General features: G+C 36.9%; 1 protein-coding gene across 11 annotated transcripts; it reads left to right on the top strand.

The window, feature by feature from the left end:
- Positions 1–2,480: 2,480 nt before the first annotated feature.
- LOC104597485 (SURP and G-patch domain-containing protein 1-like protein) lies at positions 2,481–14,223 on the top strand. Of its 11 annotated transcripts, XR_016078478.1 has the most exons (12): positions 2,483–2,630; positions 3,229–3,768; positions 5,141–5,218; positions 5,690–5,816; positions 5,953–6,059; positions 7,082–7,249; positions 8,213–8,347; positions 8,511–8,645; positions 8,881–9,060; positions 10,790–10,968; positions 13,905–14,013; positions 14,060–14,223. XR_016078478.1 is itself a non-coding variant. In XM_010259058.3 (11 exons), the coding sequence occupies exons 2-11, from the start codon at positions 3,369–3,371 to the stop codon at positions 13,929–13,931; spliced, it is 1,536 nt and encodes a 511-aa protein (XP_010257360.1). In that variant the 5' UTR covers positions 2,481–2,630; positions 3,243–3,368; the 3' UTR covers positions 13,932–14,223. The 11 variants fall into 11 exon arrangements, 10 of the variants coding, with proteins under 10 accessions (XP_010257360.1, XP_088747319.1, XP_088747317.1 ...); XM_010259058.3 differs by having other exon boundaries at positions 2,481–2,630; positions 3,243–3,768; positions 13,905–14,223; XM_010259057.3 differs by having other exon boundaries at positions 2,482–2,630; positions 3,209–3,768; positions 13,905–14,223.
- The last annotated feature ends 876 nt before the right edge of the window (positions 14,224–15,099 follow it).

Here is a 15,099-nt window from a genome sequence, read left to right as displayed (position 1 = left end):
ATTTATATTGCTGCCATAAACCCCAACTGAGCTTCCAAAGATCTTAGGCCATGTTTGGTTCCATTTTGCAGTCTCATAGATATGATGAAACGGGGTTTCTCTAACAAAATTCTAAATGACATTGGGAGGCTAAGCATCTCAAGCATGCAGGATAGAAGTGGGAGTGGAACTCATATCCTTTTCTGCTTTTACAATCCAAATAAAGCATCAGCTTTTTACCAAGAGGGATGTTTCAGCTTTTGAATACGAGCCCTAATATGATTTAAAAAGTTAAAGATGTGCATTTGTAAATGTGAATGATTTTATTTTCTAAAACAAAAACAACTTCTGTATCAGCAAAATAGGCATCGGACTTACAGTTTCAAGTTCACCAGGACGGTTTTTCGACTATGTGCCATATAATCGGATTTAAACGCTACATTTTGCATTATGTATGGGGAGCTGGACGAAGCTGACAAGTGGCAACTCTAATATACACCATTGTTCTAGATTTATTTTCCTTTTTTTTTTTCATTTTTATAAACATGACAACTATCTTACAAGTTCCTGACATGCAACAAGATTGCCATGTTAAAAGCTTGTTAACACGCTTTTGCTGGCAGCAGATCTAGGCTATTGCTTTATTGTTGTGAGTTCCAAAAATAAATGGAAACAAATTGATTCTTAGAACAAAGACAAGGAAAAACATGCTCTTGATTGTATATGCATTTCCAAAACTGAAACAAAAGTGTTTTTCAATTTAATTTCTTGTTTTAAAAACATGTTTCCATCTAATGATTTCATAAATCATACACTATATCTATGTAAATGATATAATATCTGAACTCTAAAATTTGTTTTTGTATTAAAAACCATCACTTGTTTGTGCTTCTCAAAATGAAAACACAGTTTTAAGAACATGCTTTTTTTTTTTTAAAAAAAAAAACAAATGAAAACTAGAACATTTACCTTTTAGAAAACCCCCATTAGGGGATGTTTGTTTTTTGGATTTTGAGGGGGGGATGGCACAATCCCATTGACCAAGAAACCTATGGTCTTTTTTCAGATTTATGTGGGTACCAAGGAAAGTTTATTTTCCTAAGTGATACCCATCTCCTAGGTGGGTAAATAACTTTTCCACCTATGGGAAAATTGTCAACACTTTGATAGGACAAAAATGCCCCTTTTTATAATTGATTTTTATGACCAAAACGGTCATTGTTTTATTTACTTAGGAAATAAAAGAACGTGGGTAATGCACTTACTTGGGTAGTTGGGTTACCTGGGTAAATAACTACCGACAAGCGAACAAGGCCTTAGTGATGCTTGAGTTTCCTTAGCATTCCCCCTCCTAATAAATATTGGTATTATCATTTTATACAGATACTCTTGAAGTGCAAGAGAACATCCATATATAATGCTCTCAGTGAGCATAATGGCATGATAGGATTCTTGTCATAGTTTTAACAAATAAAGATTAAGTAAGAAACTATGAGAGGCAAAAGTTGGTTGAGATTGAAATGGAAACTTGGAAAGCAGTCTTCTGAATTCAATTGTTAGAGTCAAAAAGCACAAACAATCTTGTATACTGACCACAACAAACAAGATATTTAGAGTCATACCCCTCACTCTAATATACTTTCTTGGCATAAATTCCAATAAAAAGGCATTTTAATGTTTGGTAAGGTAAATAGAATGGATGGTCCAATATAAATTGAATGATTAATTGACCAAAATAATATACAAAACAATATAATATTATTCTTATAATAATTACTAATTATGATAACAAATAATTATTATTTAAAATTAATAAATTTTATTTTATTCTTTTTCCCATCAATTTTACTCCCCACTATTATGTTATGCTTCCATGGCAAAGGTATAAAAATGGTTGGTTTAATTTGATACAACAACGCCATGGTTGATTTCATTTGATATAGCCACACCACATTTTGTATCTCATATGTGTATGGGGTATTGATGGAAAACATGAAGAAGACTTTATTATTGAGGTAGGGCTGCAAAGGGATGATAGGTAGACCCAACTTTGATTTGTTGATATTCAAAATTGAACAGTATTTTATATATTCTAGTATGCATTGTCCACGTCACCCTACTCTCTATTGTTTCCTTATTCTCTTAGAATTTTGTGGTTTTTTAATTTAAAAAATAAAATATGGACTATTCACAACAGTTTCAATTTCCCTTTATTATGAAACCTGTAATCACTCCCCTGTAAAATATTGTTATTATCTTTGCTCTAACAGCAGAGTCGAACTCGAACACCCCTTTAATGGGCTTATAAAAAAAACACCCCTTCAATGGGCCAGTTCTGGTCTTTAACGAGCTAAGCCCAATTCGGAACTGATATGAACAATGGGTCGGGCCAAGTCTCTTAGCCCGTTTTGGCCGTAGGCTGGGCCGGCTGGAGCTTAGCGTGATAACGGCCCACCTGTGAACGACGTAGATCGATCCATTGAATACGAGGAATCCGCCTATATATGTCCGGTAAGAGAAACTCGCGGTTATATCTACTTCTATACCTTCGTTGGTTATCTGGCGGATAGACGGTGCAGACTGTGACCATCTTCTATTAGGGCATTGCCAAGGGATCTGAGAATCAGTTGTTTTAATTCAACAATCAAGAGGTATGGAGAAATCTGTGGTCATTTTATTGCATGATTGCTTTCTTCCAAGAGTTAGGGTTCATGGCAGGATCCGCGCTTGAATTTGAGTTTTAAGGAACCAGTTTTGGTTCTGGATTCGTTCCTTAATCATGTCTGTGTTTATATTTATCAATTTATCATCTCTAAGATTTATGATTCCTTGTGGGTTTCATGGATGGATTACGATTTTGTTGTCGTCGGTTGGTTTTTGACATTGTTGTTCCGTTAAATTTTGTTCAACCAATTGTAACCTATTTTACCCTTGTCTTTGTGCGAGTATCTGAGTTATTATATTTGAAGCGGGATTATATTTTTTATTTTCCTTAAATGAGGGAATTTGATTTCCTTAGTCGGTTCATTCCATAATCTCTATTTCGCACACAGTACGGGAAGAACACATGGTTGATGCGTTGCGGCTTTTAGTTAGGAAAACTTGCATAATCTACCTCTTCCTGGTTTTAGTCATATTAGATAATTGGTAATATAAGACGCGGTAACTTTTTTTTTTCGTTTTTTATTCGGGTATTGTAAATATCATTATTCTGATGCCTGGGAGTTAGTCTTTTTTTCTGATTTGAAGCTTGAGGAATGCAGTGCGTTCTCAATCTCAAAGGTCAGCATATGAAGTTGCATTTTGAGGCTTAGATCACTTGGAGAATTTGCTTCTTCGAAAACAGTGGATATCCATAAACTGGATTAAACAGACTTGGTTTTTCCTGCATGGATAAAAGTGTGCCTCCTAGCTTATTTGTTAATGATGGATCATTTATGGAAAGGTTTAAGCAGCTCCAACAAGAGAAAGAGAAGGAAGCTGCATTGGAGCAATGTAAATCAACAAAAAATGTGTCTGGGGCTTTGAAGCCCAATCCTGCCATCACTAAAACAGTTTTGGATTCTAAATCAAATGAATCACGCAAAGTCACCCCTTCTGCTTCTGGTGGGAAACTTGCATTTAGCTTGAAACAGAAGTCAAAGCTTGCGGTGGCCCCTGTTAAGTTGGGTGCAGATGAGGATGAAGAGGAAGGAGATTCAGGAAATGGTTTCAGTGATGGTTCAGCAAAACGACAAAAGTTGGATCAATCAAATTCCTTTGAGGAACCAGCCGAACAAGGGGATGTTGGTAATTACTGTTTGTATTCCTATGCTCTTATCTGAGTTTGTTGGCAGAAATGTTTTATAATCTCTTTCTTTGTTTCTTAAGAATGAAATGCTTAACTGCCTTGTTACTGATCAAAAAATAGTTTAACTGCCTTGCACAAATAAGAAACAACAGACAGATATGCACTTAAATCACTTGTCTTATCTAGTTCATTGTCAAGATAAAAATAAGATTTGTTGATTTTCAATGCTTTATTTTTGTTTTTTTTTTCACTCGGAAGCTTTTTTTCAAGCCTTTTTTAACTACACATCATAGACAACTGATTTTCAATGCTTTATTTCCACTTAAAGTTTTTCAACTACACAAGTTCCTGCTTTACATTGTGGACCATCTCAATTCAAACTCTGCCTTAACCTCAATTATTTGGGACTGGCTATGCAAATTCTGTTCAGCCTATATGCTCTATCAAGAGCTACATTTTTTTAATAAATATCAAGAGCTACATTCTGTCAATCTAAGTCCCTACATCATTTTTTTGCCACTTCTTACCATGTTTTCTTTGGTCTTCCATTTACACTTTTAGGGCCTTCTAGTTGCACCAAGTCACCCATCATTGTTCAAGTTATCGGTTGTCTATGCAAATGAAAAGGTCATCTCCATTGTTTCCCCTCATCTTGTCACTAATTGGAGCTACTCCCAAGTCCTCTCTAGTGCATTCATTTCTGTTTCTTACCATTATAGTCTTTCTATTCTTCCATTCAATTTTCTCATTTTAGCTACACTTATTTTTTTTAACATGTTTCTTGATTGCCAACACTTTACCCCATGTAGCAATACTGGTCTTATAGAATTTTCATTTCAGCCTCGTTGATATATGCTAGTCACACAGCACACTGGATGCATCTCTAAACCTCAACCACCCTTCTCTAGTTCCGTGGACAAAATCCTATTTGATTTCTCCTTCATTATGGATGTTTGATTCAAAATACTGAAAGTATTCTCGTTAATATTTCTACCAAAATTGCAATACATCTATTCTGTCTTGATTTTTTTTTTGAGAAAACTTTAACCAGATTTCATTAAAATAAAAAGGGAGTACATGAGAGGATGTACAAAGCAGGGGAGAACACCAAAGATATATTCTGTCTTGATTTGACTCATCCTGAAACCCTTTGATTCTAAGCTTCTTTCCATTGTTCTCTATCTTTGCAGTGGTGATGCAATATAGACCATATGCCTGAAAATTAGATAGTTTATAGTTAAGTAGTGGCTAGGTCTTTTTTTCCCCTTTGCTAGTAATGAGCAACATGGCTGTAAAAGTATGCTTCTTATTTTGGGTGAATTTCACATGTTTTCTTCTTCTCTGATATGCCTATGTCTGAATTGAACCTAGAGGCTAGAATCCTGATAGCTGAGCTATGTGACCATAGGCTAATTGCGTGCATATGCAAAGGAACTCTAGTGATTTATGGTAAACTTTTTTACCACAAGCTTGTTTTCTCTTATCTATTTCATTGCTATGGGAATATCTTTCCATGCTGGCGATTCAGATCCTCTTCAATTCATCTTGGTGATGTGACCATAGGCTAATTGCATGCATATGCAAAGGAATTCTAGTGATTTATGGTAAACTTTTTTACCGCAAGCTTGTTTTCTCTTATCCATTTCATTGCTATGGGAATATCTTTCCATGCTGGCGATTCGGATCCTCTTCAATTCATCTTGGTTTCATGCTTTCTCTAAGCCTGGGGAAGATAGGAACTAGACATTCTTGAAAGTTTCTTGTCTCATGAATGCAGCTTATGTTTTAAGTCTCTATCGACCATGGTGGAAAGGGATGTTGAATGAAAGATTTGGAAAATGTGGCACGGCTGCTACAAGAGTAATTTGCATTCCCTTGTTCATGCTCTCGGTATTAATCAGTTCTTTAAGTGACATGCAGCACCACCTTCCCCGAGCGATCCTGCTGTGAAGAAAGTTGCCGACAAATTAGCAAGTTTTGTGGCAAAAAATGGAAGGCAGTTTGAGCACATTACACGTCAAAGAAATCCTGGAGATACACCTTTTAAGTATGTTACTAGATCTTTAATCTCGATGACTGTTGCAAAATAACAGTTATTTGTTTCATTATTAGTTCCTTTTGTATTTTTGCTTGATAATAACTCTTATGTTGTTTATTTATTTGATATATCATGTCTTTTGCAGGTTTCTGTTTGATAGTAGCTGTTCGGATTACAAGTATTATGAGTTTCGGCTTATGGAGGAGGAAAAAGCTCTTGCACAGACTGGGGACTCACAACCATTATGCAGTGGTTGGTACTTTAAACCCTATTCTCTTTATTTTTTCATTATGCCAAGTTGTTTCCTTTTAATGACAATGTGCATTGATATTGAGGTTGTAATGTAGAGCTGCCTCAGTGGAAAACAATTTTAAATGGGGAAGAATTATAACTTAGCTGTACTATATCCACAATTCTATGTGAGGAAGCAAATGCTATATGCTCAAGACCTCTAGCTTTGTTGAAATGCTTTCTCCAAAATGCTTATTTTGAAACTTGAAATATACTTGGTAGGATTGTCAATGGAAGGGTTTTCCTGGCAGACCCAATTCAATACAACTCTATTACATGGGTCTGCAATAGATCCTATTTGGCTAGTTCTAAATGGTTTTTATTTTTTATTTTTATTTTTTGGGGGTGGGATCACTAGCTGTGAATTTCATTGATGGAGAAATGCAATCAGTAAGTACAATTTGAGAACACAGTCAAAGAGAAATAAATCCTCTTATCTCTCCTCCAAAAAGCTTATTTTTTTTTCCTTACAACTGTGTCCAAAAAAATTGATCTCTCCCCACCCCTTGTTTGGCTAAAGCATCGATTCTAAATGGTTATTTTGGGTCCAACTTTTTAGGACTGATAATAATTGTTGGAACCAGGTTCAGTTATCTGAAATGATAAGGATTCAAACTAATTAGCTTTATGTGTATTCAAATGTATGTATATAATATAGGGTTTAAACAATCTGTGCTTATATGGGTTTTATTAATGGTAATTTGGTAGTATATTCAGTAGTCTGTCAAAAAAGTGGAATCTTGAAATGGTCATTGTTGGTGAGACTAAGGTATATTCCCATGTACAAGGGCATACGCTTTATTGATAAAATACCTGCTTTCCTGGATCCTTCCCCAAGCATGGCATATGATGATGCCAAGAGGCGGTGGCATCTAGTCTTAATGTTTTTCATTTATTATTTCAGTTTTGCTACAACATTATAGATGTTTTTTTATTCGAGTTTTGGCATCTTTACTATGTTGTTAGATTTGATTTCTTTTTAGATTCAGGCAGTACAAGCACCTCAGTTCCTAGAGCTTCAAGTTCTCAAAGGCCACACCAGCAACACTCTAATTATCAAATTCCAGCATCAGCTTTATATGAATCCAATGAGGATACACGATCGCCTGCAACACCAATTCAGTCAGCTTCAGCAGGAAGAACCTCTTATGGTACGCGGCATTCATTTCTTAGAACTTAATGAGTTTGCCAATTTATTCTCTTAGAGTTTCCATATGTCCTGTCGACAGTTGGCTATATATAGTGTTTTAAAAGGTATGCCTCAGGCACACTTAGGTTCACAGGGGAGGCTCATTTTATGGGGTGTGTTTCCTCTGAATCCAAGTTGTCTGACCTTGCTTGTTGCTATTTTTTTGATGGATTACTCAACTTTGAATTTTATGTTGAATGCATAGTTTGCCATATTGTAGTATATAACAGTGATGCTTAGAGTTTAAACAGTTTAGCATGTAGGACTTGAACCTAGAATATTACAACCTTCATATTAATAACACAAGCACAGCAATTAGTTAATAGACTTATTGGAATGTCTTATTTCTTATACAATTTTGGTTTGCATGTTTTTTGTATTTAAGTTGTTCATTTTCAAAAGTGGCACCTTGCTTCATTCAGGCCTATGCTTTGCCTTGCACCTCAGGCTTTAGGAATGGCTTGTCTTTAGTTGCACTCTTGCTTTTAGAACATTGAGTTTACAGAACATCATTGTATCTCATTTTTTTCTGTGGTCATGCATCATTTGAACATTGTCTTTGAATACACTGTACTTTGCTTGAGGGATGTTGCATCTGGTAGGTTCTCCAGTTTCCTAATTGCATCTCTTTCAGGTGGTTGACAGCAGTGGTGGGTTGTATTTTAAACTTGTGGTGGTTTTTGTATTTCATCTGTTTTAACCATTCTGCTGTATTATATAGATAGAGATCTAGTTTGCCCCCTAGCTGCACTAGAAGATGGATAGTGTGGTTGGCCCTAGTTAAACAGATGTTTCTCCCACTCTAGGAATTCTCAGTCCTTGGTCCCAGATTTCGCTGTGGGGTTCTATCCATGGACCCTAGTAGGGTTTGTGACATAAAATGGATTCTTTCAATGCCAATATTACATTTGGATTTTACTTGCAGGGGAATCCAGTGCCCCATCAGCTGCGGATTCTATAGCAATGATGGAATTCTACATGAAGAAGGCTGCACAGGAAGAGCGGAGAAAGCAACCTAAGCAATCAAAAGATGAGATGCCTCCACCTGCTTCTCTTCAAGGTCTAGATCGGCTATACATTTTTATTTAGAACTTTTTGTGTTGTATTTTTTATTGTTATATTATTATTGGAAAAGAGCATGACTGGTTTGCTGCTAGGTTATGGTAATCATTCTTTCAATGGATTCTTTCAATGCCAATATTACATTTGGTTTTTACTTGCAGGGGAATCCAGTGCCTCATCAGCTGCGGATTCTATAACAATGATGGAATTCTACATGAAGAGGGCTGCACAGGAAGAGCGGAGAAAGCAACCTAAGCAATCAAAAGATGAGATGCCTCCACCTGCTTCTCTTCAAGGTCTAGATCGGCTATATATTTTTATTTAGAAGTTTTTGTGTTGTATTTTTGATTGTTATATTTTGTTATATTATTATTGGAAAAGAGCATGACTGGTTTGCTGCTAGGTTATGGTAATCATTCTAGCTTAAGCTTATTTACATGCTTTGCTAATTTTCTTTGATTATAATGTCTTCTGTTATTTTTTTTCTACAAAGCCTTTGCCTCTGAGGTATTTTCTTGTTTATTATGGCAGGTCCAGTTAAAAGAGGCCATCACATGGGTGATTACATACCACCAGAAGAGCTGGAAAAGTTCTTGTCTAGCTGCAATGATGCTGCTGCACGAAGAGCTGCTAGAGAGGCTGCGGAAAAGGCTAAAATCCAAGCTGACAATGTAGGGCATAAGCTTTTGTCCAAAATGGGGTGGAAAGAAGGTATTCTTCATGGTTGCTTTCCCTGCTGTGAATCCTCGCCAGAAATATTTATACACCTCTTTTCATTCAAGTTAAGGAATGCAAAGCTTATAATAGTTGTTGATTCTGCTATTTTATATATCGACTCAGGTTAGTCTTAGTAGGACACCTCTATTAGGTATTTAACGTGCAAGTAGACATTTATTCCAAGTTGACTCCCTCTAGATTTCTTAAATCCCAGGTCTGTCTTGTTATCCAGATAAGTCAATGGAATTACTTATTTATTAGAGAGTCAACTCATCAAAATGTCAAACTTTACAGATTGAGGATGGATGGCATAGGGAGAGGATTTCTATGTTGGATGATTTCTAGAGAAAAAAGTTCTAGTTGGTTTTTTGTAGAAACTCAATAAAAGTTGAAGGGTCGAAGAACATTACTTAAAGCTTGAAGACGGATTAAATTAAAGAAACTGACATCTTACTAATAGAAGAGAAGAAAAACTAGAGGATCAACCTTCTCTACATGCGGTGACACACTTGTGTTTAGGACCTCTATTAACATCAATGTGAAGAAAACGTGCCTGCGAATCCTTATTTTCCAAGCTTGCCATGTAGACACCAGGACATGAGTCTGACTCCTAATGTAGTGTGTGAGTCTGTGCAACACCGACTCTGATGGATCACTTAAAATGATTGATATTGGTCCTACTAGGGGTGAGCACAAAAAAAAAACCCGAAAAACCAAACCGACCACCGGCCAGTTTGGTTTTGGTTCGGTGTTTTTAAAAAAACGAAGGTACTGGTTCAGTTTAAGCTAACCAATATAGAAAACCGGTGGTTAACTGAACCGGCTGGTATACATATATTTCTATATATTATATATATTTATGTATATTATAAATTATAAATTAATAAATATGCATTATTTATTATTTAAAATATAATATTATATATATATTTATAAAATTTTATTATATATATTATAAAAATTAAAAAAACTGACAAATTGGACCGACGGTTAACCGATTGGCTTTGGTTTGGTTTCGGTTACCAGTTTCCCAAAAACTGGTAGTACTGGTTTGGTTACAAAAAAAGGCCAGCGGTTAACCGAGTAATCATCTTTCAGACTTGGCCCAATTATGCAAGTGCTAAAGATTAGTATTGTACTATTTTTAGTTCATAACTTTGTATAAAGTGGACATGAACATAAATCCGAGTGGCAATTGGCAACATTCAGATGGAATGCTACCAAATAGCCTCCTTCTCTGATAAAAAAATGTTACCAAATATGCCCTCATTCAGATGTGCATGCATGCTTTCACCCTGCTAGTGTTGAGGAAGTTTGTTTGTTCTTTCAACTTTTTTAACAATTTGTTGGAGCAAACATAAGATTCTTTACAAGAAAAGGCTGATGCACACAAAGATGGGGAAGAGTCTCACTCTCTTTTAGGTTAATGTGATCTCCCAAGGACAATTTTTCTTGAGATTCAATCAGTTTTCCTAGAGACAAATCCAAGAAGGCAAGTAACCTGCTACAACAGAATACATCTTGAGATGTGAGCATGCTATAAATAGTGCTCTGACGACAATGGTGCTATTTATGTAATCATATTGTAAAGAATCTAACTGTAGTCATGTTTTCAACCCTTTGATTTAGTTTATAATATTAAGGGATGCTATTAGGTTATGATGTATGGGGCCTATGGGCTCATCTGGTGCTTCTGTCGTTGACTTGAATGTGTTAACTGTAGGTGAGGGTCTGGGGAGTTCCAAAAATGGTATTGCAGATCCAATCATGGCAGGTAATGTGAAATTGAACAACTTGGGGGTTGGAGCGTCACAACCTGGTGAGGTAACCCCTGATGATGACATTTATGAGCAGTACAAGAAGAGGATGATGCTTGGTTACCGCTACAGGCCTAACCCTCTGGTAAGGTTTACCTTTGCTTTGCCATAATTTCTGTTCATCCTTTTCTCAATCTCTGATTATTTTAGCTTGTTGGGGAGATAACTGATAGTAGATTTTTTACAATGTTCACTTCCTAGCTAGTTAATCGAACCTGTGTTTGCTCAAGTTTTTCACCCCTGAAAAATTATGCCAACCAAGTATCATCACCATCCAAATGCCAATTTTTCGTCCATAATGGATTGCTGTACCATTAAGGTAGAAAATGAAACTAAAAACTATAGATGCAAACAACCGGAGTTCCCCATCCATCAAAGAAAACGATGCCAGGTGTGCATCCTCTGTGGATTTATGACTTACAAAGACCCCCCCTGTATTATGGGGTCTGTGACAAAGACCCCCCTGTACTATGACCGTGAGACAAAGACTTCCTTCCGTTAGCCTTCCCTCTAAAAAGGCTGTTACAATATTTTTTAATCCCCATACTACCCTTGTAATAACTATTTGGACAAGAAAAACACTGTTCATCTTCCCCGACCTCACGATACACTAACAGCAGTGGCAGACCGGTGGCAATCCCCTCTACCTCAGATTCCTTCACATTTCTCTCTCTCTCTCCCTCTCTCTTCTTTCTCTCTCTCTCTCTCTCTCTCTCCCCCAATCTCTCTTCTTCCCCTTCCCCTTAACAGCGTCGGGATTGAACCCATTTAATTTAATCCTGCTCCGTTTCACTTACGGTATTCCGATCTGTAAGTGATCGATTCAGATCGATTGAGAGAGATGATTGAGAAAGCTTGAACTCGTGACAACCACAACACTATAAGTGGCTGAGCAAATAATTCTATCAGCAATCTCATGGCTTAGGGTATTTGAATATTTAGCTGTCTGTAACAAAACAAGCTATTCCCTGGAGCTCATGCTCTGATTTAAGCCACCTTACATAAGCGTATCAAATTGGTATTCTGGCCATGGAAGCCTATATAAACATCACAGCTCCTGAGTTTTGCATTAGGAGAGTTAGAAACTGAGGTTTTCGCAAAGGAAATCCGAGGGACGAAAGGTAAATGAGATTCGGGGAGGTGCAGTATCAGGAACCGGAGCACAGGTCACAAATTTAAGCTTTTGGTCAGATGGGTCATCACAGAAATCCAATCTTTCTAGTGGAGGGGTGTAGGAAGAGCTTGGGATGTCATCAGATACAGAGCCACAGTAAGAAACTGGAGGAGATGGATGTGTTGCTGGAGTTGGGTTTTCTGGCGTATTAGATGGAGTCGCGTTTTCTGGGGGTGGTGGAAGCAAGGCCCTTGGAAATATGTAAGGTGATTGTAAAGCTGAAACGAATGCTGATGATGGTGGGGAGATGAGGGATGGAAATTCAATGGGGATGGGTGATTCAATTGAGCTCTTTATGTATGGTGAAAGCAAATCGAAAGGAGATACAGGGAGAGATTTCTTACTACTTGATTGGCTGCTGCAGGAATTTGATGTCCTGATGGTCAGAGGCTTAGTTGGAACTGCAGATAGCTTGTGGGCCTCTCAGATTCAAAAGTTCAAAGCCAAAAACTTTTTCAGCCACGGAAGAAGATCCGAGTGGAGAAACAAAAACAAAGCACATTTTCCAAATGGGGCATACACCAATGACCAACCCGATACTCTTCCTCTACATCCACATCTCAAAGACTCAAGTTGACATAAGGATGAAGGTCACAAGTTCGCGGAAATCTAGTTTCAAGGAAGAAAGAAATGACCAATGGTTTCTCTACTTGATCCCCATAATGCAGAAGCAAAGATGATAAACAAGAATACATCATAAAAGATCCATCATCAGACAAACCAAAATATTACAGTATCTACCTGCAACTTTCTTCCAGTTCAGGCATAAGGATAAAAGAGAGAACCCTTCTCTTCAGCAGCCTTACAAAACTATTCTCTCTTTCTCCGTCTCTCTCTCTCTCTCTCTCTCTCTCTCTCTCTCCAGTTAAACTGTAAAATTTCTAGGGAGAGGGAATCTAATTCCTGGGCTCGATCCATTGGTATTTGAAATATAAAATAATGAAGCAGTGCTTGGAAAGGAGTAGCAGAGGGGTAAGAAGATGTAGTCTTGAGTTTCGTGGGATAAGAAGTCGTAGACTATCGAACGGACGAGCATCACCGACGCAGCCAGAGAGGCAGCCGTGGATAAAATTGTTTTGGATGAGACTGCACTGTTTTCAGAAAACATCGTTTCGACTTTTGAATCACGAGCTGGGGCTTGAGGTATTTGAAGATCACTTCAAAATTAACTCAAATAGCGAAACACCTCTCTCTCTCTCAATCGATCTGAATCGATCACTTACGGATCGGAATACCGTAAGTGAAATGGAGCAGGATTAAATTAAATGAGTTCAATCCCGAGGCTGTTAAGGGGAATGGGAAGAAGAGAGATCTGGGGGAGAGAGATAGAAATGTGAAGGAATCTGAGGTAGAGGGGACTATAGCCGGTCTGCCGCTGCTGTTAGTGTATCGTGAGGTCGGGGAAGATGAACAGTGTTTTTTGTCCAAATAGTTATTACAAGGGTAGTATGGGGATTAAAAAATATTGTAATGGCCTTTTTAGACGGAAGACTAACGGAAGGGGGTCTTTGTCTCACGGTCATAGTACAGAGGGGTCTTTATCGCAAAACAAAGTACAGGGGGGTCTTTGTCACAGACCCCATAGTACGGGGGGTCTCTGTAATTTACCCAAAAAATAAACAGCCTCACCAAACTACTAAAGAAGGGGTAGCGAGGGTTCTTTTTCCCTGTGTTTTTTTGTATTAGCAGGACAATAATTTTTGCGATGGCAGGGGATGTTTAAAGATAAGATATGGTGATCATACACTTAGATCCCCTCCCTCTACCTGGCATAACAAATAAAACACACCGTTGTCTGTAATTTTCCCTAGTTTGCTCGTTTATTTATTTACTTACCTCTGTTGCAGAATAATCCTCGGAAAGCATATTACTAAGGGCAACTTCTCTAGCAAGGCTCGCCTTGTCAAGATGACTGCTGATGTTGAGATTGATATATTGTAAGATCATCTTTTGGGAATGTTCAGGAGAAAGAAAAGAAAATTCTATTAGCACCTTGTAAGGAGATCAGATTTTTAAATATATATATATATATATATATATATATATATATATGGTTTTGATGCAAAGCTGAAGCTTCAATTATGTGTAATTTGTCTGTTTTGTTAGGCATTTTTCATTCTATAGTAACGCGGGAGGAATTAATATGAAATTCAATTAGATTGCGTATTTGATCTGACGGGGTTAGTTGCAAGTTGCAACCTTTACAATTTCGGTTGTTTTAGGTAGCATTGTAGCAAACCATGATGCTAGTTAGACATGTACAACCTCTTCAATGGACAAAATAACTTGATATGCTGCCGAAAAGTTGAAACCTTGAAGACTTAGCGCTGTTTGGATAGATTTCTACTTTTATGTTTTCAAAAGTATGCAACATCCTGTTTCATGTGAAATCTGTTTGGCTAAACGAGCTTCGAAAGCATGATTTTCAAAATCAAAGTAAAATCCAAAAGGTGGCCTTTGGATTTGTTGCACACACGTTATGCTATTTATCTCATACGGTCAAACCCCAAAAACCGAACCCATATACTATTGTGTAGGGCTGTTCATGGGTCGGGTTGGATCGGTTTATTAGATTTTTTTAACCGACCCAACCTGGTCGGGTTACTTAAAGATTAAATTGAAACTGATCTTCCATTAAGCAAAACCGACCTGGTTGGTTTAGGTCGGTTTTGGTTTAAATATATACATTTCTAAAATATATATTTTCAGCTTTATATATATATTTTGGAAATATATATTATATATAATATTTCAGAACATATTTTCTGGAAATATATTTAAAGCTGAAATATGGATTTCAGAAATATATATATTTAAAACCAAGAAGTGTATATATATATATATTTAAAACTGAAATATATATATTATATATAATATTTCAGTGAGAATATATTTATAGATAACTCAGTTCAGTTTTGGTTTTCATGTGTAAAAACTGAAACTAAACCGAATTACCGGTTTACCTATCTTTTTAACCTGTAACTGACCGGTGGTGAAGAAAAACCGGCCAAATTGGGTTGGGTGGGTTGGTCGGTTTGAACT

The sequence above is a fragment of the Nelumbo nucifera genome, chromosome 7 (assembly GCF_055504915.1).
Source record: "Nelumbo nucifera cultivar China Antique chromosome 7, China Antique-T2T, whole genome shotgun sequence".
Lineage (NCBI taxonomy): Eukaryota > Viridiplantae > Streptophyta > Magnoliopsida > Proteales > Nelumbonaceae > Nelumbo > Nelumbo nucifera.
This window is presented reverse-complemented; position numbering and strand designations above follow the sequence as displayed.

Bases quoted from the DNA above. Each gene is read 5' to 3' on its own strand.
- LOC104597485 (XM_010259058.3), top strand. From the start codon at position 3,369: ATGGATAAAAGTGTGCCTCCTAGCTTATTTGTTAATGATGGATCATTT. The intron at 9,061-10,789 runs GTATTCTTCATG...TGTTAACTGTAG, and splicing joins CAAAATGGGGTGGAAAGAAG to GTGAGGGTCTGGGGAGTTCC. The intron at 10,969-13,904 runs GTAAGGTTTACC...CCTCTGTTGCAG, and splicing joins GCTACAGGCCTAACCCTCTG to AATAATCCTCGGAAAGCATA.